Source organism: Daphnia magna, linkage group LG4 (genome assembly GCF_020631705.1).
Source record: "Daphnia magna isolate NIES linkage group LG4, ASM2063170v1.1, whole genome shotgun sequence".
In the NCBI taxonomy this organism is placed as follows: domain Eukaryota; kingdom Metazoa; phylum Arthropoda; class Branchiopoda; order Diplostraca; family Daphniidae; genus Daphnia; species Daphnia magna.
Genome location: NC_059185.1, coordinates 12,913,952 through 12,933,763, shown reverse-complemented (window position 1 = coordinate 12,933,763; position 19,812 = coordinate 12,913,952). Strand labels below are relative to the sequence as shown.

Sequence of the window (19,812 nt, the reverse complement as noted above, 5' to 3'; positions counted from 1 at the left end):
TGAGTTCTGGATGAAAAAGTCTGAGTGGTAGTCAAGCCCGACAAGATAAGCCCGACTTTTTTGTGTTTGACTTGGAATTCGATACATTCTACACCTTTGACTCTCATTTTTTAACACTGATTTCAAGGCAGCCATTTTTGTAATAAAAGGAACTTACGTGCCGTTGGCGCGCCAACATTGCTATGCCGTTTTTCGTTATTTCAAAAATACCTCAAGTCAAACGTGAAAACAAACTCGATTTTCGCCATTTTTTCTAATCATTTAAAGACAACCTTTTTACACTTGGAAATATTTTGTAGCAACGTTCAAGGTAAATTGATATTTCACTTAGGATTCCGACCACAATAAATTCAATAAGGTGCAAATACTTTCTTGAACTAGTATTTTATCATTACCTTCAAAGGTTAGAGAGATGCATAGTATGAACACTAAGACAAAAATAAGTTTTACAAAATTTTTGTTAAAAACAATTTTTATTGACAATGCTTCACACAATACAATGATTTGCAACTTTATAACGACGAAATAATTCCTTCAAAAAGTGAGCCCTGTAACCGTTATTCTTATCGTTTTTCCCTCCTTTTACTCTGAACAATGGCGTGAAAGAGCAACTAGGCGCCATTGCCTAGGCCAAAATTGCAATGCACTAGACAAAATGGCCCTTTCCAGGGCCACCATAGCTGGTGAAAAGCAAACGCTAAAGCCAAAATTGCAATGCACTAGACAAAATGGCCCCTTTCCAGGGCCACCACAGCTAGTGAAAAGCAAACGCTAAAGCCAATATTTCTCTAATAACCAAAATATTGTTTACTTACAATAAAGGCAAGCGTGTAGTTGTAAAAATTTCAAAGTTCGAAATTGTTCGTCGATTCAAGGTTTTCACAAACGGCTACTGATAGACATTGAAACATCAAATTTTTTTTCAGAAATGAGACTTACTGTTTAATATGCACACACGGAAATCAGCTGATCACGAATGATATCCCATTGGCTTTTCACAAACATTCCACATTTTATTTTTGCACAATTCTAAGGCCTATCTAAAATTTAGCATAACTGCAATTTTGGCTACTCATTGCAGAAGCTAGAAATCTCAACTAAGGATGCAGAGTTGCCAATAGTTACGTTTATGACTCGAGATCGAACGAATCAAGATGCTGCCACAGCACATTCGCGTATTTTGAGAACGAACAATAAAGAATTTAAGTACTTGCAGTCTATGTTTCCTGGTACAAAATGTAATTGCTTTAACATGAATCTCCGAAACTAACGCAGTGCTAACTACGATATACTTTACCACGTCTCCTAACTGGCGATGATGGACGATCAAAAGTGCTGGCTACTTTCACGTGCCATTCCTGCCAGAAGTCACCTGGCAGTCACTATCACATTGGTATATGTATATCACGTCACAAATGCCACTGTTTTCTGTCAGTTGCAATTTTGCAATACATGGCATCCGTCCACAACGCCATCTACAATCGTCAGCAAGAAATTCAGTCAGAAAATCATTTTACATGCCAGGATGATTCAAAACATATCATTACCCAAATATGTTGGTATGAAGTTGCACACGGTCGCTAATTGATTGACTTGCTTCTGGCTTCTGCACCAACGATTGTTCCTTTTTATTTGTCGAGAGGGCGACGTCACTTTCCAGAACATCTTCGATGATTATCGCTAAAGTCGCCGTCCCAAACGTGTCTGCCAGTCTTTCAACGAGCACCAGATTTTGGTTAAGGCGGGCGGTTGTTCATCTAAAATCAAAACAAGAGTCAATAACCAAAATGACGAATATTGTGTAAAGATAACTGACTTGTCCGATCAACGTATTCGCCACGATTCCTCCGCTGTTTCTGAGTATCTGACATGGCCGATTTTGGAACTGGAGCCTAAAATTCCTGTGAAGAAGTCCGTCCCCGTCTGCAGAAATGTGGTACCGTCTTCCGCAGCATCGGCTTCCGTCCCGTTCCATACAACCACACGAGTAAACCGGACGGCCGAGGTGAAACCACTTCCAGGCGTTAAGAAAACACTGAAGGACTTTGTTAGCAAACCGTTTCCAGCTTCGCTCGTCCCGCTCAGCACCTACGAACCTCCAAAAGGTGTTCAAGTAGGAAAACAGAGTTCTCTCCAGCTCATCAAGAAAGACACACAACAAGTTCTGCTTGGGTGCAAAACCTGGTCCAGCCAGCACTTTACCAGCTTCCAAAAGATGTTCAATCAGGAAAATGTATTGGTTGTCAGCTCGCTAGCATTACAATCCGTACCTTGTAATTGGAACGTAATTCAATTAAGACCGTGACACGATATAATTTCAATATCAAATGTTTCTTTTACCTCTGGCGAGACTCGAACTCGCAATCCCCGGCTTAGGAGGCCGGTGCCTTATCCATTAGGCCACAGAGGCTGACGTTAATGGTCCCTAAAGCTCAAACATGAATCGGCATTTTCATTTTGATAAAATACGACATGATGCATTACCGAAGCATCAGCAATGCATCAGTCAATGCGATGCAACCAAAACTGGCGACTGAAACCTTCTTTGGTCGAGGCAAGGCAACCAATCCCATTCCAAACACCGGATCCGATTTTTACGTAAATCCGCACAGGAGGTTGGCATTATCCTTGACGAATTGCGCGATCCTGCTGTCGCCTTCTGGATAAGGTCGCACGTATTGCAGGGGAATTTAGACGCTCGTTTTCTCGTTGTGATGCTCAATACAGTTGAATCACATTAGTCTCTCCCTGGTTTTATTCTGTACAGGAAAAGAACAACAATCAAGATAATTTGCTACTCGAGACCTTCAAAACAAGGCGAAAAACATAAAGAATGAAATCAATGATACTTACATATTTTTGAGTTCCAATGACTCCCGACGCGACACGTTCGCTTCCAGCTGAACCTTTTAAGCCAACAGAACTGCCTTGGAACTCTGACTCTAATGCAAAAGACAAAACAAGAATAATTAAATGTGTGTGCCTGTTGAAACAACTTCTTTTTTCGTGGTTTGTTTGCATCCATTTTGTTAGTTGAAAGGCATTTGATGCATCAAGGAAAAAATTTTATGATGACATTTTCCGTTTGTCTAGATGCCTTTTATTTCTCGGTTAACTTCTTTCTCGATCTTACAGAAAATCTGGGGTCTTGCTGGTTAAGTCAATTGAACTCTCCGCCAGTTCCAACAAACATCCATCAAATTCTGAACTGTTATCTTCATTTAAAGGTGAAGCAAAATCTCTTCAATGTCTTTCTGGGAAAATTTGACGGCACGCCACTTCATTTGGGCTGGAAGGCGCTGATCGGGAGTCTCCAGGCGAAGGCGATTGCTATTTCCGGCTGCAGGTCCTAATCGAGCTATGCCAACTTGACCTGACTGGTGTTGTTGTCAAAATTGCCACAAGAGTTTGATGATTCACCTGCACTGTCTTCCTGCAAAGAAAGTAGCCAAACATTTCCATACGTCAACAAGAAGAATACCACTCATTTTCTAAAAAATATCGAGATGTATTAGGATTGGAGGACATTTTTATTAGATTTTCTACATATACTGCACAAAGCCTTGCACTCGAGTTTGTAATGCATCAAGAATTCAAGATGGCCACCAGACGACAAAGGTCAAAAGGAGGTCACACCTAATACTGGAGTCCACGGAGCTCTGGTGCGGTACACGCGTACACCGTACCACGGTACCAGTGCCAAAATTGCTCCGCGGATACTAGATGGCGCTGGAGTGGTGATTGTGCTGTACCAGTTAATTTGAAAGGTAAAATCGCTCGTTTAATGGGAAAACCTATAACTTAATCGAAATCAGCGTTCGATTTCGGTATTGCCATTGCCATTGCCGAATGTCAACAAATGTCTTTCTTTTCTTTTCTTCAGATTTTGACCAAATTGCGAAAGCAGTCTCCTATCCATTTTTTTGTTTTGCCAATCGACATACGACAAAAATCCCACTGTGGAATCAAAGTTGAACGCTGATTTCGAATAAGTTGCTGGTTTCTTCGTTAAACAAGCAGTTTTTTAAATATACAAAAACATACGCTGTTCAATTATATTTTGTTTAGTTTTTTTTTTACGTTTAGCTCAAAAACTATAGGACCACTGGAATAATAAACTTGATTTTCGTGATTTTTATTCGATTTTGAATCAAAATCAAGTATTTTAATAAAAATTAAAATTTTGGCCAAAAATGAAAAATGGGAAGGCTATACCCTTCCCACTTTTGTCAAAATCTGAAAAAAATAACATCTCTTGAAATTCGACAAAAATCACACGGCACTATCAAAATCGAACGCGGATTTTGAATAAATAATTGGTTTTATCCTTAAACCCGCGATATATAATCCTTCGAGAAAACATAACAAGTGAGTTCCAGATTGTTGAGCCCGCCAAGACTTGCTTTAACACAACAATATCACGAAGAATCTCCTTCCTAAAGTGACTGAATAACTTCGAACAACAACTGTATAACAATCGATCAACAAAAGAACGGAAAGATCCTTAAATATTTATCTATCAGTCATATGCAACAATCCACTAGCAAATACTATTAATCGGCGGAGTACGTCTGCCAATGGCTAGAAATTAGCGACTGATTATAAAAGTTTGGTCGTGTGTGCGTTACCATACAGGTTAAACAGTCCAAAGACATCAGTATTCTTCACTTAAACAAGCTCTCAAATGAAAACAAAATGGCCGCAAGTAGCCTATGCATGCGGCATTCAGCTTCGAATGCAGCACAAACCTATCAAGAATGTTCAATTTCTTGTCATGATTTGCAGCCGCGCAGTCAACAAAAATAAAATGGTTCGCGTGACCAGTCTACTAGCTTCCATTCAACATTTGCGTCTGAATCATCTCTGGTCATCAGACGAGCTTCAGAGCTTTCACAGAACAGTCATAGCCATTCGTTAAGCATTTAGATACGCTTCAGCATTTGACCCTTCTTTTTTTTTCCCGAATTTTTGCTTTTGTGTCAACAAAAAGACAAGAAAAAGAAAATGGTTAAACAGAGGTTGATGAAGAACCCTCAAAAAGTGTTGCCCCAGGTACCGTAAATTTCTTACAATCACGAGCAAAGTTTATGGCATAACATCCTTAAATGTATTTACCTGAAAAATTGAACGTGGCAGTTGATGGCAGCAGTTGTCGGGTCGTGGGGTTACTTTTGCATGGGCACCGTCAGAGGATGGGGCTCACCTGGATTGCCATCTCTCAACAGGACACTAGATTTCGAAATGGACGCAGACGATTTCAAATGGATCTGTAAACATTACAACCTTCAAAATTGAACAGCACACTATTTCGCATAAAATAACCTGCGTTTTTCTTTTTTGCCTAGCTGCAATGCCCATGTGCGGGTCCTTCTTCGGGGCGCTGGCCATCAGCATACCGATGCAATATTGCGGCCGTAAGAAAGCATTGATGGGTCATTATCTGCTCTACATATTCGGATCGCTCATCCTAGGGCTCACCTGCATTGGCAAACACAAAGCCATGTTGTACGCTGGCCGTCTACTGCAAGGATTCGGCGTCGGATGTACAACTCCAGCCTGCCAAATTTACGTAATGAAATTTTTAAATACGTCAAAATCCAGTAACAATTCACAATTATTACCAGTCATTTGGGTTGGGATGATAAGGTGAGTGAATGTTCATCGCCAAACGTCCGTGGACGATTGGGTTCCATAACAGCCTCTTCTTTGGCTCTCGGAATCTGGGTGGCTTACATCATCGGAGCCTTTGTCGAATGGGACAATTTAGCTTTCATTTTCACTGTGTTGCCAGTCCTCTTTTTGTTCTGGACTTGTCTCATGCCCGAAACTCCGATTTGGTTGCTCACTCACGGAATGGAAGACGAGGGACGCCACGCTCTTCAACAACTTCGCGGAAAGTAAATAATAGAAATAATTCTCATTAAGAGGTTTCAATCGAACTAATGACGATAATGTTATGTAAGAAACACTAACGTGGACGCGGAAATGCGACGGATGAAGGAACACCACGAGAAAACGGCCAGCAGTCACGGATCCATACGCCTCGGAGATTTGATGAGAGGTCCCGTTATGAAGCCGTTCGGCATTTCACTAGGCATCATGTTCTTCCAGCAAGCTACCGGCATCAACGCCATGATATTTTACACCGTCAGCATCTTTCAGGTCGCCGGAAGCAGCATCGAGAGTCGCTACGCCACCATCATCGTCGGTGGTGTTCAACTGGTCTTTACCATCGCTTCCGGATTCTTTGTGGATCGCTACGGTCGAAGAATTCTCTTGTTGGGTTCGGCTGCCATCACATCCATCTCCCTGACATCCATGGGAACATTCTTCTACTTCCAGCGGATTTGGGGTGCAGATACAGCCACGGAACTTCTCGGCTGGCTGCCACTCGTTTCCCTCATCGTTTTCTTTGTTGCCTACTCCGGCGGTATGAGCAACGTCCCTTTTATCATTATGGGTGAAATGTTCCCGTCGCAGTATAGGACCATGTTGGGAACGATAACGTCTTCTTTCAATTTGATTGTGACCCTGGTGATTGTCCGTTTTTTCCCCGACATGCTGATCCATTTGGGCAACGACGTGACTTTTTTCATCTTCGCGGGCTGCACCTTATCGAGCATCGCATTTGTTTATTTCCTCTTGCCGGAAACTAAAGGCAGAACCCTCGAGGAGATGGAAGAGCTTTTCAGCAATGTTAAGAAAGATGACAAACCGGCAGAAGACGAACAAGCTGCCCTAGCAACTGTCAGCACGCAGTTGACGACCATTTCCGACAACCAATACGGAATCGTCGATCATAGCATTGTACCACCGGCTAATGAAGTAGATGGTGACAGAGTTGCTGTTTTCTAAATAAAAAGCTACATTTTAATTAATGATATAATATGTTTGCATTTGTTGTTCACCAATAATTGGATGATAGCTCGGTAAACATTTTATCCATTTGATCTGTTTTCCTGCTGTCAAGTGTAGAATCACATGATTTTTCTTTTCTCCTGCTTTTCTGTTGACCAATAAGCATAACCAAAATAAATTTTAGTTACGACTACTGAATATTTGATGATTTAAAAAAAATAATAATAAAAGAATGAATACCTTTTACTACATTACATAATCTTACGTCGAGTGGTAACACCGAAACGAACTGTTTTCAATCCTTTTTTTTGCTGCCGATGGGAAAGCGTCAAGGAAAATCAAGCGCCATGTCATTGTTCTAGTTCCTTCAGTTAGTCTTACGTGATGCGAATTTCCGGTACGGAGTAGATGAATTTAAAGCAAAATTTTGAGAAAACGCGGAAGTAGAGCACGATTTGGTCACATGCTTTTGATGTTTTCAGCTATTGCTAAACCACAGCGCACATGTCTAGTAACAACTGTGTTAAATAGGCTATTTGAAAGGCGTGTTAGTTAAATATGGGGTTACGAGGTTATTACGTCTTGAACTGCTTTGCGTTTTACACAAGAAAATTTCATTTCTGGTAACTCTGGGTGGACTTAAGTCCAACAGTTTGAATCCAATATCAGTTATTTTCACTTGAACAATTGTTTATCTCATTAACAACATAAGAACAGCATTTCAATGCCAAGGGGGCGGCGGCGGAATAACAAAAATTAGCGCTATCTGGCCAAATGTGATGTTGATGATATTCTGGACAAAGTGTTAAGAAACCAAGTGTTGAGCTTCCGATCCGGATTGCTAGATTAGTGATCAACAGTGGGGAAAGCTCATTGATCGAGCATCCGACTGCAGATCGGATGCTCGATTCAAACCCGTGATTGAACCTGTATAGAAGGGATCAAAAGGATCCATTGACACACACACAAAGGAGACCAGTTTCCCTATTGATCTCGTTCTAAGGCACGTATATTTTTAAGATTGCTCCTATTTTGCGACATTTTTCTACTTTTAATTTTTGACTAACAACGATCAGTTGAGGGAATTCAATGAATTGGAAATTGATTCTTCTAGTAAGAAACCGGTAAAGTGAGAATATTCATAGCCGAAAATGAAGGCTTCCTGTGGCAACATTGAAATGCCCAACCAAATTTCATCTCCCACTTGCAAATCCAAAATAGTTTGCAGAGTAAATGTTTTTAAATTCGGCGAAGAGCTGTATGAATCAGTTCTAATTTTCCCTACTGAATAACCGTTTTTATATAGAGTTATGTCAAATAAAAGCGTATACGAAGACGCAGGAAAATTCGTGTTCCCAGACGCGCTGAAAAAGTATTTGCCCGTTCGAGGTGCAGTAAATATACCCGTGGTCAAATTCATGGAACGTCCCACATTCACAATTTCAGTTTCAAAAGGAATAGGAGTAGTTAATTGAGCGAAGTAATTATAAAGTTTCCTAACGTAAAAGTAAGTGGGAGAAGATTTGATGTCTACGAATCCGATCCAATTCTGGAAACCTGAAATGAAATAGCGTTTTAAACGCTTCTTTTAATCAAATGCTTAGATTTTACCTGACTCGTGTGGCATCTTAGAAAAATCGCAGTACACGCTCTCAACCATTGAAACGCCTACCACTGAATACAATCCGCTCAACGTGTGACCGGTTTTCCATAGATCTTCACAAGAGGATGGCATTCTATCGACGACTACCTGTCCGGTACACTCAAACGGGCCCAACGTGTGAACACCAGACGAAGTTTCAAACTGGGTGCGACCAAAGTTCAGCTTTGTGATGGGAAGAACTTCCTTATTCGTCACGACACCTGCAATTTAAAAAAAAAGGGTTATTACATAACAAAGGCAAAACAATGAAATGTATGAAGATTTTGCGAATTTTTTACCGTCATCCGTTAATTGGACGGGTGCCGCAGCATCACAGTTGCATTTGGCGGCAGGATCGACGCAGTTACCATCGATTCCACATTGGCAGGTGTGCACGCTGTTGTTGCTGCCAGCCCAATAATATTGCGGGTTTCCATATTTATCATTCCACCACGCGTATGCAACATCGTTCAACTCCAACGGGGCATAGTTGCAATCGTACTGATGAATCGAATCAACTATTAATTGAAATCCATTTGTTTAGTAAACTTTATACGTACTTTAATCGACTGATAACATTGGGCAGATAACTCAGCCAACGCTAGCATTTGCCTGCTGCTGGCGACGTAGTTGACTGCCCTAGAATAACATCCCGGATCGGCACAATGACCCACATCCGTTGGTGATTCGCTGTCATGCGGAACAGCAGTCGATCCTGCATTGTCATTGTTATTTTTTTAATGTCGGCTGAAGTTTGGTTATATTAGTAGTTTTTCATCATGTCCCCATACCTGTTGTCATGTTGCAAAAGACGTAAATCGGATCATCACCCACTCCCTGACCATCAGGATCAATCCAGTACATTCCGGAGCTTAGCGATGGATCGGCATCTCGGGTCTCTCTGCACGTCCGAGAAATTGAAATTTTTCTTGCCGATTGATTCGCTACATGCTGAGCAAGTTCCAGTCTCGCAACTTTTTCTTCCAGAATTTTCTGCAATAACGAATTATTTAAAACAAAATTAGTATAGTGAACGACTTTTCTATTCAATTCAAAATTCCCATTGCAGAAAACAGCAAAGGAAAAGGATGACAAGTTTTTCTTACATAGTTTTTGGTTAATTGATTCAGTTGCAGCTGCAATTCCTCCAAAGTGGTAGCTGCAGTTAAATACGGCCACGCCCCTAAAAACAGAATGCATATGGGAATAAAAAGTACAGGTAAATGCGCCATGTTTCACTTTAATGTTGAATGAAAATTCTGTGCCTTTGGTAGGAGATGCGTCGTAATTTATTGGCGAGAAAAGGTTTTGTGCTGTTATCAGTGGCTGCCTCGCATGCTTACTTTAATGCTGATAGAGAAGATGACATCTTTGTTGACAAACTCCGTTTAGGTGAGATAAGAATTACAAAACGGGAAAATAAAAATCTTGTTTGGTTTTCGTCGCCTTTTGTGTTTTTCCCATTCTGCAAGATCTGATTAGAGAAAAACCCAAAGTCAAGAATAAAGTTACACAGATTCAGCAATTACAATCGTTAATCACACCTAGACAAACAATAACAGCTTGGACGGGCTATCAGTTTGGTTAGCGGGTCAACGGTTAGCTCAACAATATTACCAATTCGCATTTTCTGGATGAGTGAGCCATGGCTTTAACTGTGTAGGTAAATGAAGAAACGATGCAACTTTTTTTCAAGGTGTGCGTGTTTGGATTCGGTTGGAAGCTGACAATTGATCGTATAGACGAAGAACCTTAAATAAAACCATAGACTACTGAGGTTGTCCCCTATTCCAAATTGAATTTTGACTATTCCAAATAAAATTTAGTTTAGATCAGAGGTTCATTGAAACATATGAATTGTAAAGATAAAGGAGGCATAGCTCAGAGGTAGGGCATCATCATCAACCTATTGCATGTTTTCTACTTGAATTATGCATCCACCCAATTCTAAATTCACAAATGTTTTACACTTGAAAAGCTTCTACTACAACAAGGACAGTCAATCTGGTTAACCCAGCACCCACACCTGCTCTCTTTACCAGCTTCTACATGTAACTCAATTTGCCAAATTTGTCCTGAATTCCATTTGTACGAAGCTCCTTAACTCCTTTTTTCATCCTATCATTTACTTATGTTAAGACTACCCACACTTTTACCTTGGTCTTTACCACAACATAATAAAAACACATTCATCAAAACAACCAGAATCAACGTCAACCAATCTACCAATCTGTTGTGAATGCCAGGATTATTCATACTTTTCTTGCCTAACACAAAAATAAAAGAGAAATTACATTTTCTGCTTACCTTCATGATTTTGCTATTCTGAACAAAATCGTTGGTGTAAAATCCAACTATGGACGTGCTGGCTGTTGGCCCATGTAAAGCAATGAATTGTAATCGACGCTCAAAGAAAGCTGAACTAAATGACACGTGAAACGAAATGAAAAAAAAAAATGGCGGAGAACTTGGAACAAGTTTCGACACGTCTGACTGCTGCCACCAATGAAAACCAAATGCAGAAACTGTCTAGCGAATCTGATTTGAAAAGGGAAGAGAGCGGATTTTTTTTTTAATATTTTGTTTCGTTTTTCTTCTGACTCTTTCGCCTTTTGATGTTGCTTACCCTTCCTTTCGCTAAATTGCATTAGAGAAAAGGAAAACCAACAGGACCCCGTGGGCGATCGAATGCCGATACGTTTTCCTTGGATCCAAAACAGTTTGTGCTGTGCTATTCATATTTGATAGTTTGCTGTTAACTATCCAAGTATTTGTTGCCTTTCGCTTTGTGGTTTCCGACTGTTACAAGCACACACTGTTTATGGGTGCCAACAAGAGGATTATTGTCGGTAGAGATGGAAAGAGAGATAACTAAACCGGAAATCAACAACGTTTACGTTTGTTACTGACCTGGGGCAACAAAACCAATGTTAACTACGTGTTAAGTCTACAGTGATAAGAATCTAAATTTGAATTACACAACAGGTACATATTTTACCGACATCTGAAGATTCTCATTCGACATCCACTTTACCAACAGGATGCCAAACACGTATGCGTAAAACATACATTGTCGGCGGGCGTTTATTGACTGAATGTTCAAATTTCAGAATATCCGGTACATTTCGTAGGATGACTTGAATGAACCAATACCACGTCAAAAGACATGCACTTGATGTGCTATTAGTCTGCTAATGGATTCTTTAAATACATTCAGGTGTTAGTTGTGGACTTTTCAAAAATATTTGACATAATCATTAGACTTTAGATTAGAGCTTTACTTTTATTGCATCTGTTTAGCTTGTGGTAAGCATTAGGTAGAGCACCTATATAAAGAGGCAGCTGGAACAGTAAGGAACACCATCAGCTCTTGGTTGCTTCATTGAAGTCACAGCAATTGCCACAGCAAGTATCTCTAAATTCCAATTTTCTGTAAGTGTAATTTATTAAAAGTTTATTTATATATAGTTTTGACTGCAATTGTATTGAAACCCTCATTATATGGTAATTTTCTCACAACAGGAAAATGATGTTTCATCGTCCTTCACTGATGACTATTCTGGCTGTTTCTTTCCTGTGCCTTTGGCTGGGATCAAAAGTTTCAGCATCACCCATCTTGTTACCGACCAACGAAGAAGATGACCACTCTATTGTCCCAGTCGATACCGTCAATCAAAATGTTACGATCGAAGATTTTGAGCTCGGAGAGCCATTCAATGACGATGAATTGAGTGGCAACATTTCCAGCAAAGTTCCTTCTGGTAAGACTTTTCTTTGGTCCTTTATTTTGGGTACTTGATTGAATGAAAGTTAACATTTAAAACAAATTTAAGGATCGTTATCGGGAAAGTGGAGCAATCGAATCCGTGACGAGCTGTTGAAGAAACTGGCCGGTGGAGACATCATGACCCTCGATCTCGATGATAACAAAAATACTGTCGTGGATCGCAACAGTCTTTGGCCAGGTGCCCAAGTTCCTTACGTCATCTCCGCAAGTTACAGTACGATTTATTTCCGTTTCATACGTAATTCAGATTAACTTTGAATTTGATTCTGTTCTATCTGGCCACTCTGCTGCTTTCATCCGCACCATCCGCCAGCTCCCGAACAGCGACGAGTTCTCGGCTACGCAATCAGCGAATTCCATTCGAAAACTTGCATTCGTTTCGTTCCACGGACCACCCAACGCAATTACATTTACATCCGGCGAGATCTCAATGTTGGGTAAGTTACCTACTGCTTGATAATAAAATGCACTAAAGACACGTTTATCCTACAAATCAGATGCTGGAGCTACGTGGGTATGAACGGCAACGGTCCGCAAGATGTTAGCCTGCCCGACTATTGCGTCAGTTACAATTATCCTGGATCTGTCATGCACGAATTGATGCACGCCATTGGTTTCCAACACGAACACCAACGTCCCGATCAGCAGTATTACATCACCATTAACTATCCCAATATACGTCCAGGTATGTAATTTAATGTTGTGGTGAAATTGCCTTGTGAATAGAGGTTTAAATTGAAGATAAATGTAAATTTGTAACCAGACAATCGCCAGTTCTTCAACCCGATGAAAACGACTGAGGTCAACACTTTGGGCCTGCCTTATGACATTAGTAAGTTTGCACAAATTCATACTCCAATTTTGTGCAAGTAACTATGGTAACCTTTTTTTATACCAAAAGAATCCGTCATGCATTACCCGAGTTCGTTCATGGCCAATAATCCATCTATTCCGACTATGATGGCCAGAAACGGCGAGTTGAATTTGGGGAATTTGAAGGGATTCACTCAGGTATTGTATATAGTCGATTACTTCTGGCATTTACCCATTAATAGTTTTTTGTTTTAAATTCACAATTATCTTTTCTCAATGTTATCATGCACAAATGTAAAGTTGGACGTCCAGAAAATTAACAAGCTGTACAACTGCTATTCCGGCTAAAAGGTGGATGTTTCGTCCGGTGGAATAACACGTTGCAACTTAAATCATTGTAGACAAGTCTGTGACAGTAATGGCTAGTGTTAAGTGTAGTTGACTAGATCAATACATTTCAGAAAAATCTATCTGTCTTTAATTGTTGGTTAAATAAGAAACTGATTGCCTTTACGCATACCATCATTTGCATGCACAAACTTTCGGGCGAGATTCAAATTCAATTGATATGCTTCGCGAACAGAGATGCAGCATAAAGTAAAATCTCAATCACTGGATGCGTTTCCATCGACGTGCCATCAATCAACAAATTCAGATTCATTCCGCAATCAACTGCGTGAAAAACGTTCATAATCAAGTCATACGAGACGGAAAACTGTTGTTGTTTACAGTCTAGGTAGTAACTTACCTGCGGGATTTCTTCGGTTGGATTTTTTGATTCAGATATTGTCGGTCTTGATGATCTAGCTCTGGCCAAAGATAAAAATAGATGCGGCAAGAACGACGTGTGTTGTTTAGCAATTAAATGTGGCGCGTGATTAATTTGTGATGTGCGTGACAAACAGACTTTGGATTCCCCAAAAGTTTCTGAATGGCAAAGATGTCGTCGAAACACTGACGACAAAAGAATATTGTTTCAAATGCTAATTCTCAATCAGTAGCATTAGCGTCACGTTCATTCCCAAAGGCGGCACAATTCGACAAACCGTAGCCATAGAAACAGAGTACCACACCTTGTTTGTAGAATGGTCCAGTGGAGAATGTCAAACAAGTTAATTGAACAAAACAAACGTGATGAGCGACGTGAATAAAATGTTAACCAATGAACAACAAATACCTGCGTTAGAGAGGGGTGTGCAGTTGTTATTTCTCTGCCGAAATTGGTGGATGCATCAGATTGATTCGAAGTGAATAGGCCCATCCGCGACATTTAAAGTGTCAGCACACAGGACACCTGTCGTCAGTAACTATAAGCTATTCGCTTGTTTTGACAACCACGACCAATTCTTTATTACGCCTCTAATCTTCGCCATCAATTTTAGTGGCTTCTATTTTGAACACAAAAATAAGAAGGAATCAAATTGAGTGGACTGTTCTCACAATAAATTTAAAATGTTAAAGCTTACTTTCCTCATTAGAAGAGAAATTATGTGGAAAGTTACCTTGAAAGAGAAGGATGACGTTGGATTGGGGTAAAGATGTCATGCTCGTCATGTTGTAACGTACCATGTTATTCTCATTTCTCACAAATTAGTAAATCAGTAACACAAGACATTGTTTGCACGATGAGGCCCCAAAGAAAAGCACTGAACGGTCTGTCTTGGTTTGGGACGAGAACGTTCTAGAACTTCTGAACGTGACCCATGATCAAAGACTGCAATATGTGATGACAAACTAGTAAATGAACGACGTCACCTTGGGAGGAAGGGATCGTACAATTAGTCAACCTGAGTTCTTTTTTTTTCTTTCTCTCCCTTTCCCTTACTTTATGCCATGACACCTGTTTTCTTTATCTCTTTGGCATTTTGTAAACATGAGAAAAAAAGTGTGCATTGAAAGGGAGAGTGAGAAAGAAAGACATTTTAATCTCTCCACCTTTGATTCCTAGTGTAGATTCCTTATTGTGTCACAAGGCTCATCTGTGCATATAGGGTTACTGCAAGATTCGATTAGACAAAAACAAACAGTTAAGAATAAAGGTAACATAGATTCAGCAATTAAAATCGTTAATCACAGCTGGAAGAACAATAACCGCTTGTGTAGCTGTCTGTTTGGGTAAAAAATCAATGGTTAACTCAACAATATTGCAAATTTACATTTTCTGGATGAGTTAGCTATGATCTTTTGTGTGCACCGGTAAATGAAGAAACTAGGCCACTTATCTCAAAGGAGTACGTTACGTGACTGGATTCGCTAGGTACCTGCCAGCGATCGATCGGCGAGAACAAGAAGCATGAATAGAACCATAAACGGCTAAGGTTGTCCACTATCCTAACTTGATTTTAGAGATTTATTCAAGTCAGGCTAAAAGTTAAAGATGTAATAATTGTGAAGATAGAGGGGCATAGCTGAGTGGTAGAGCAGCATCCGACTGAAGATCGGATTGTCCCCTGCTCAATTGTTTATTAGACAGATTCACGAGGTGATGGACACCATCTTGAAAGACCCAACAAGTCAAAACTTCGCACCAATATCGTTTAAGAGCACGTTTATTAAGTTGGCTTCTGTTTCGCGTTGACACTCTACTCGTTTTGAGGACTGCCTTACAACATTCAATTGGAGGCCCTTAATGAAACTGAAACTGCTTCTTCTAACAAGAAACCAGTCAAATGAAAAAAGCCATTTTCATAAATGTAACCGCTCCCTGCTTTTGCCCCAATGGCCAACCAAATTCTATCCCCTTTTTGCAAATCAGAAATCGCTTGCAGAGTAAATGATTCTACTGTCCAGTGGGAGCTGTAAGAATCAGAACCACCTATCGCTATTGAATGACCATTTTTGTATATATTTATGTCTAAATATAGCCGAGAGGAAGCCTTTGGATATGCCGCCATTCCAGACGCGCTGAAAAAGTATTTACCCGTTCGAGGAGCAGTAAATATTCCTGTAGCCCAATTCATGGCCCCTCCCGCGTTCAACATAATATGGTCAAAAGGAATGGGAGTATTTAATTTGTCAAAGCGACCCTTTCTTCTTACGTAAAAGAAGGTGGGAGAAGATTTGATGTCTACGAATCCGACCCACTTCTGAAAACCTGAAATAAAATGGCGTTTTAAGCGCTTCTTTTAATCAAATGCTTAGGCCATACCTGACTCGTGCGGGAGCTTTGAAAAATCGCAGTACACGCTCTCAACCATTGAGACGCCCATCAGTGAATACAATCCGCTCAACGTGTGTCCGGTTTTCCATAGATCTTCGCAAGAGGATGGCATTCTATTGACAGCTACCTGTCCCGTACACTCAAACGGGCCCAACGTGTGAACACCGGACGAGGTTTCCAACTGGGTGCGACCAAAGTTCAGCTTCGTGATTGGAAGAACATCTTTTTTCGTCACGACACCTATGCAACAACAAAAAAACGAATTAAATAACGGAATACAAACTACTGATTTGTATCAAGATCAAAACAAAATTTCACCCTCATCGGATAATTGGATTGGTGCCGCAGCATCACAGTTGCATTTAGTGGCAGGATCGACGCAGTTGCCATCGATCCCACACTGGCAGATGTGCACGCGGTTATTGTTGCCAGCCCAAAAGTATTGCGGGTTTCCATTTTTATCATTCCACCATGCGTATGTAACATCATTCAACTTCAACGGGGCATAGTTGCAATCGTACTGATGAATTCAATCAACTATTAAATGCAATCCATTTGTTTAGTAAACTTTATACGTACTTTAATCGACTGATAACATTGGGCAGATAAATGAGCCAACGCTAGCATTTGCCTGCTGCTGGCGACGTACTTGACGGCCTTGGAATAACATCCCGGATCTGCGCAGTGGCCCACATCCGTTGGTGATTCGCTGTCGTGCGGAACAGCAGTCGATCCTGCAATGTCATCGTTATATTTTTAACGTTAGCTGAAGTTTGGTAATGTTATTGGTTTTTCATCATGGTCCCATACCTGTTGTCATGTTGCAAAAGACGTAAATCGGATCGTCTCCCACTCCCTGACCATCAGGATCGATCCAGTACATTCCGGAGCTTAGCGATGGATCGGCTAATCGGGTCTCTCTGCAAGTCCGGGAAATTGAACTTTTTCCTGCCGATTCCTTCGCTACGTGCAGGGCAATTTCCAGTTTCGCAACTTTTTCTTCCAGAATTTTCTGCAATAACAAATTCCTGTAGCGAATCACTCTCTGAGCTTTTCTGTTCAATTCGAAATTCCCAGTGCAGGAAACAGCAAATGAAAATGGTGACAAGGTTTTCTTACATAGTTTTGGCTTAATTGATTCAGTTGCAGCTGCAATTCCTCCAAAGTTGTCGCGGCAGTGAAGCTCGGCCACGCCACTAATAACAGGAAGCAAACGGGAATAAAAATCACAGGTAAATGCGCCATGTTTCACTTTAATGTTGAATGCGAATTCTGTGCCTTTGGTAGGAGATGCGTCGTAATTTATTGGCGAGAAAGTCCTTTGTGTTCTTATCAGTGGCTGCCTTTCATACTTACTTCGATGCTGATATAGAAGATGACATCTTTATTGACAAATTTCCGTTCAGATGAGATAACAACTACAAAACGGGAAAATTTAAATGCTGTTTGCGTTTGCATTTTCGCCATCGTCTTTGTTTTGCCCCATTCTGCAAGATTCGATTAGACAAAAACACAAAGTCAAGAATAAAGGCCACACATATTCAGCAATTATAATCGTTAAACACAACTGAAAAAAACAATAACCGCCTGGACAGTGTCTGTTTGGTTAGCGGGTCAATGGTTAGCTTGATACTATTACCAATCCAGATTTACTGGGTGCAAGGGCCATGACTTTACCTGTACAGGTAAATGAAAAAAACTAGGCAACTAATCTTGAAGGTGTACATGACTGGATTCGGTATGTAGGTCTATCTGTCAGCGATTGATCGTCGAGAAGAAGAGCCATAAATAGAACCTTAGACTCCTAAGGTTGTCCACTATCCTTAATTGAGGTTTCAACATGGTACACCGTCAAATTCAATCACAGGAAATTTAGATGTTTTTTTTTCACCGACTGTAAGTTTCTTCTTGGTTTTGTGCATCCACCTGCTAAATTTAAATTCACAAGCGATTTACCATCGAAAAGCTCGAAAAGCTTCTACTTCAACATCAACAAGGACAGTCAATCTGGTGACCACATCCACACCTGCTCTCTTCCCTAGCTTTAACACTTTCTTTGATTGGTCAAATTTGTTCCAAGTTCCATTTGTACATAACTTTTTAACCCTTCATTCATCGTGTTAAGGCTAGCCACAATTTCTATTTTAGCCTTCATTCGATGGCCAGAATTGTTCACCACTCCCATGAAAATTCCTTTCCATCGAGTGTTACTGTGCTGCATAGCTCACAGAACAACCAGAAAGGTTTGCCAAAATAATAATAAAACATCCATCAAAACAACCACAATAAACAACAGTGCCATCTTTAATGATTTGAATGCCAGGATTATTCATACTTTTCTTCCCTAACTCAAAAATAAACAGAGACAAAGGCATTTCCTGCTTACCTACCTTCATGATTTTGTTGTTCTTAACAAAATCGTTGATGTAAAATCCCACTAAGAACGTGCTTGGCGTTGCACTGAATGATTAACGACGTTCAAAGAAATCTGAGCTAAATGTCACGAGAAACGACATAAACAAAATGGCGAACTGTTTACGTCTGACTGCTGCCACCGTGCCACGAATGAAAAACAAAATGCAGAATCTATTTAGAGAAAATGACCTTTAAAGGGAAATGGAAGGAAGAGAGCAATTTTCTTTTTCTAGTTATTTCGATTCGCTTTTTTTTTTTTTTTTACTCTTCGCATTTCAATGTTATCAAATCTTCCTTTACCTAAATGGCATCAGAGAAAAGTATAACCATTAAGACCCATGGCGATCGAATGTCGAAAAGTTTTCCTTGGATCCAAAACAGTTTGTGCTGTGCTATCATATTCAACTGTTTACCGTTCATCCGAAAATAAGAAGGAATCAAATTGAGTGGACAGTCATCACAATAAATTCAAAATGGTTAAGATTAATTTTCATTAGAAGAGAAGTTATGTAACGAGTTACCTTTGAAAGTAGGATGACAATGGTCTGTGGTAATGGTGTCACCTTAGGAGGAAGGGATTGTACAATTAGTCAACTTGAGTTCTTTTTTTTTCTTTCTCTCCCTTTCCCTTACTTTATGCCATGACACCTGTTTTCTTTATCTCTTTGGCATTTTGTAAACATGAGAAAAAAAGTGTGTATTGAAAGGGAGAGTGAGAAAGAAAGACATTTTAATCTCTCCACCTTTAAACCGGATAGCTGCCCCAGATTTTATGGGGTCAACTCAACAAAAAGTATTCATCAAAGTCCTGGTTAGTATAACCGGCCTACGTAAACACTTGGTGAATATCCGCAGTTGTAAATGTCCGCGGACGAATCTCCTTATTCAAACAATAGGGGGCATAGCTCAGTGGTAGAACATCCGACTGCAGATCGGATTATCCCCGGTTCATACCCGGGGTACCCCCTTAAAAAATCCCTCTAAATGTCTATGTATTTCCATTCAAAAAGCTGTTTAAGTTTTTAAATTTCCATTTTAAAAACTGGTATTCGTAAGGCACTAATAGTTTTATGAGGATCTCTTGATGTAAACAGTTTTCTTGACCAGATCCAAATTTTGATTGGTAATAGTAGAGAA

General features: G+C 40.2%; 4 protein-coding genes, 2 long non-coding RNA genes and 1 other non-coding gene across 8 annotated transcripts; 2 read left to right on the top strand and 5 right to left on the bottom strand.

Moving 5' to 3' along the window:
• Positions 1 to 459: 459 nt before the first annotated feature.
• LOC116920433 lies at positions 460 to 5,760 on the bottom strand. 2 transcript variants are annotated; one of them, XR_006645943.1, is made up of 10 exons: positions 5,622 to 5,760; positions 5,323 to 5,556; positions 5,116 to 5,229; positions 2,854 to 3,433; positions 2,485 to 2,759; positions 2,341 to 2,425; positions 1,817 to 2,270; positions 1,548 to 1,757; positions 1,298 to 1,475; positions 460 to 1,226 (listed from the first exon to the last, which is right to left on the bottom strand). It is a non-coding gene; the product is annotated as an uncharacterized LOC116920433 (long non-coding RNA). The 2 variants fall into 2 exon arrangements; XR_006645944.1 differs by lacking the exons at positions 5,116 to 5,229; positions 5,323 to 5,556; positions 5,622 to 5,760 and adding an exon at positions 3,637 to 4,706.
• Positions 2,338 to 2,410, bottom strand: Trnar-ccu. The gene has a single exon. It is a non-coding gene; the product is annotated as a tRNA-Arg (tRNA).
• Positions 4,843 to 7,027, top strand: LOC123471448 (facilitated trehalose transporter Tret1-like). The gene is made up of 5 exons (XM_045172782.1): positions 4,843 to 5,052; positions 5,137 to 5,269; positions 5,346 to 5,569; positions 5,647 to 5,897; positions 5,964 to 7,027. The coding sequence occupies exons 1-5, from the start codon at positions 5,005 to 5,007 to the stop codon at positions 6,853 to 6,855; spliced, it is 1,548 nt and encodes a 515-aa protein (XP_045028717.1). The 5' UTR covers positions 4,843 to 5,004; the 3' UTR covers positions 6,856 to 7,027.
• Positions 7,028 to 7,849: 822 nt separating this feature from the next.
• LOC123466493 lies at positions 7,850 to 9,759 on the bottom strand. Its single transcript, XM_045172788.1, has 6 exons — positions 9,607 to 9,759; positions 9,292 to 9,493; positions 9,061 to 9,215; positions 8,800 to 9,001; positions 8,470 to 8,721; positions 7,850 to 8,415 (listed from the first exon to the last, which is right to left on the bottom strand). The coding sequence occupies exons 1-6, from the start codon at positions 9,730 to 9,732 to the stop codon at positions 7,931 to 7,933; spliced, it is 1,422 nt and encodes a 473-aa protein (XP_045028723.1). The 5' UTR covers positions 9,733 to 9,759; the 3' UTR covers positions 7,850 to 7,930.
• Positions 9,760 to 11,176: 1,417 nt separating this feature from the next.
• On the top strand, positions 11,177 to 13,570 carry LOC116920306 (zinc metalloproteinase nas-7-like). The gene is made up of 10 exons (XM_045172799.1): positions 11,177 to 11,552; positions 11,611 to 11,717; positions 11,801 to 11,932; positions 12,023 to 12,261; positions 12,334 to 12,501; positions 12,601 to 12,724; positions 12,785 to 12,972; positions 13,051 to 13,119; positions 13,189 to 13,298; positions 13,401 to 13,570. Exons 4-10 carry the CDS (start codon positions 12,027 to 12,029, stop codon positions 13,446 to 13,448), a joined length of 942 nt encoding a protein of 313 aa, XP_045028734.1. The 5' UTR covers positions 11,177 to 11,552; positions 11,611 to 11,717; positions 11,801 to 11,932; positions 12,023 to 12,026; the 3' UTR covers positions 13,449 to 13,570.
• A 304-nt stretch (positions 13,571 to 13,874) lies between these two features.
• LOC123471468 lies at positions 13,875 to 15,487 on the bottom strand. The gene is made up of 3 exons (XR_006645945.1): positions 14,603 to 15,487; positions 14,278 to 14,488; positions 13,875 to 14,173 (listed from the first exon to the last, which is right to left on the bottom strand). It is a non-coding gene; the product is annotated as an uncharacterized LOC123471468 (long non-coding RNA).
• Positions 15,488 to 15,631: 144 nt separating this feature from the next.
• LOC123471450 (EGF and laminin G domain-containing protein-like) lies at positions 15,632 to 18,909 on the bottom strand. The gene is made up of 8 exons (XM_045172789.1): positions 18,651 to 18,909; positions 17,617 to 18,189; positions 17,380 to 17,538; positions 17,071 to 17,272; positions 16,840 to 16,994; positions 16,579 to 16,780; positions 16,249 to 16,500; positions 15,632 to 16,194 (listed from the first exon to the last, which is right to left on the bottom strand). Exons 3-8 carry the CDS (start codon positions 17,503 to 17,505, stop codon positions 15,713 to 15,715), a joined length of 1,419 nt encoding a protein of 472 aa, XP_045028724.1. The 5' UTR covers positions 17,506 to 17,538; positions 17,617 to 18,189; positions 18,651 to 18,909; the 3' UTR covers positions 15,632 to 15,712.
• Between the last annotated feature and the right edge of the window lie 903 nt (positions 18,910 to 19,812).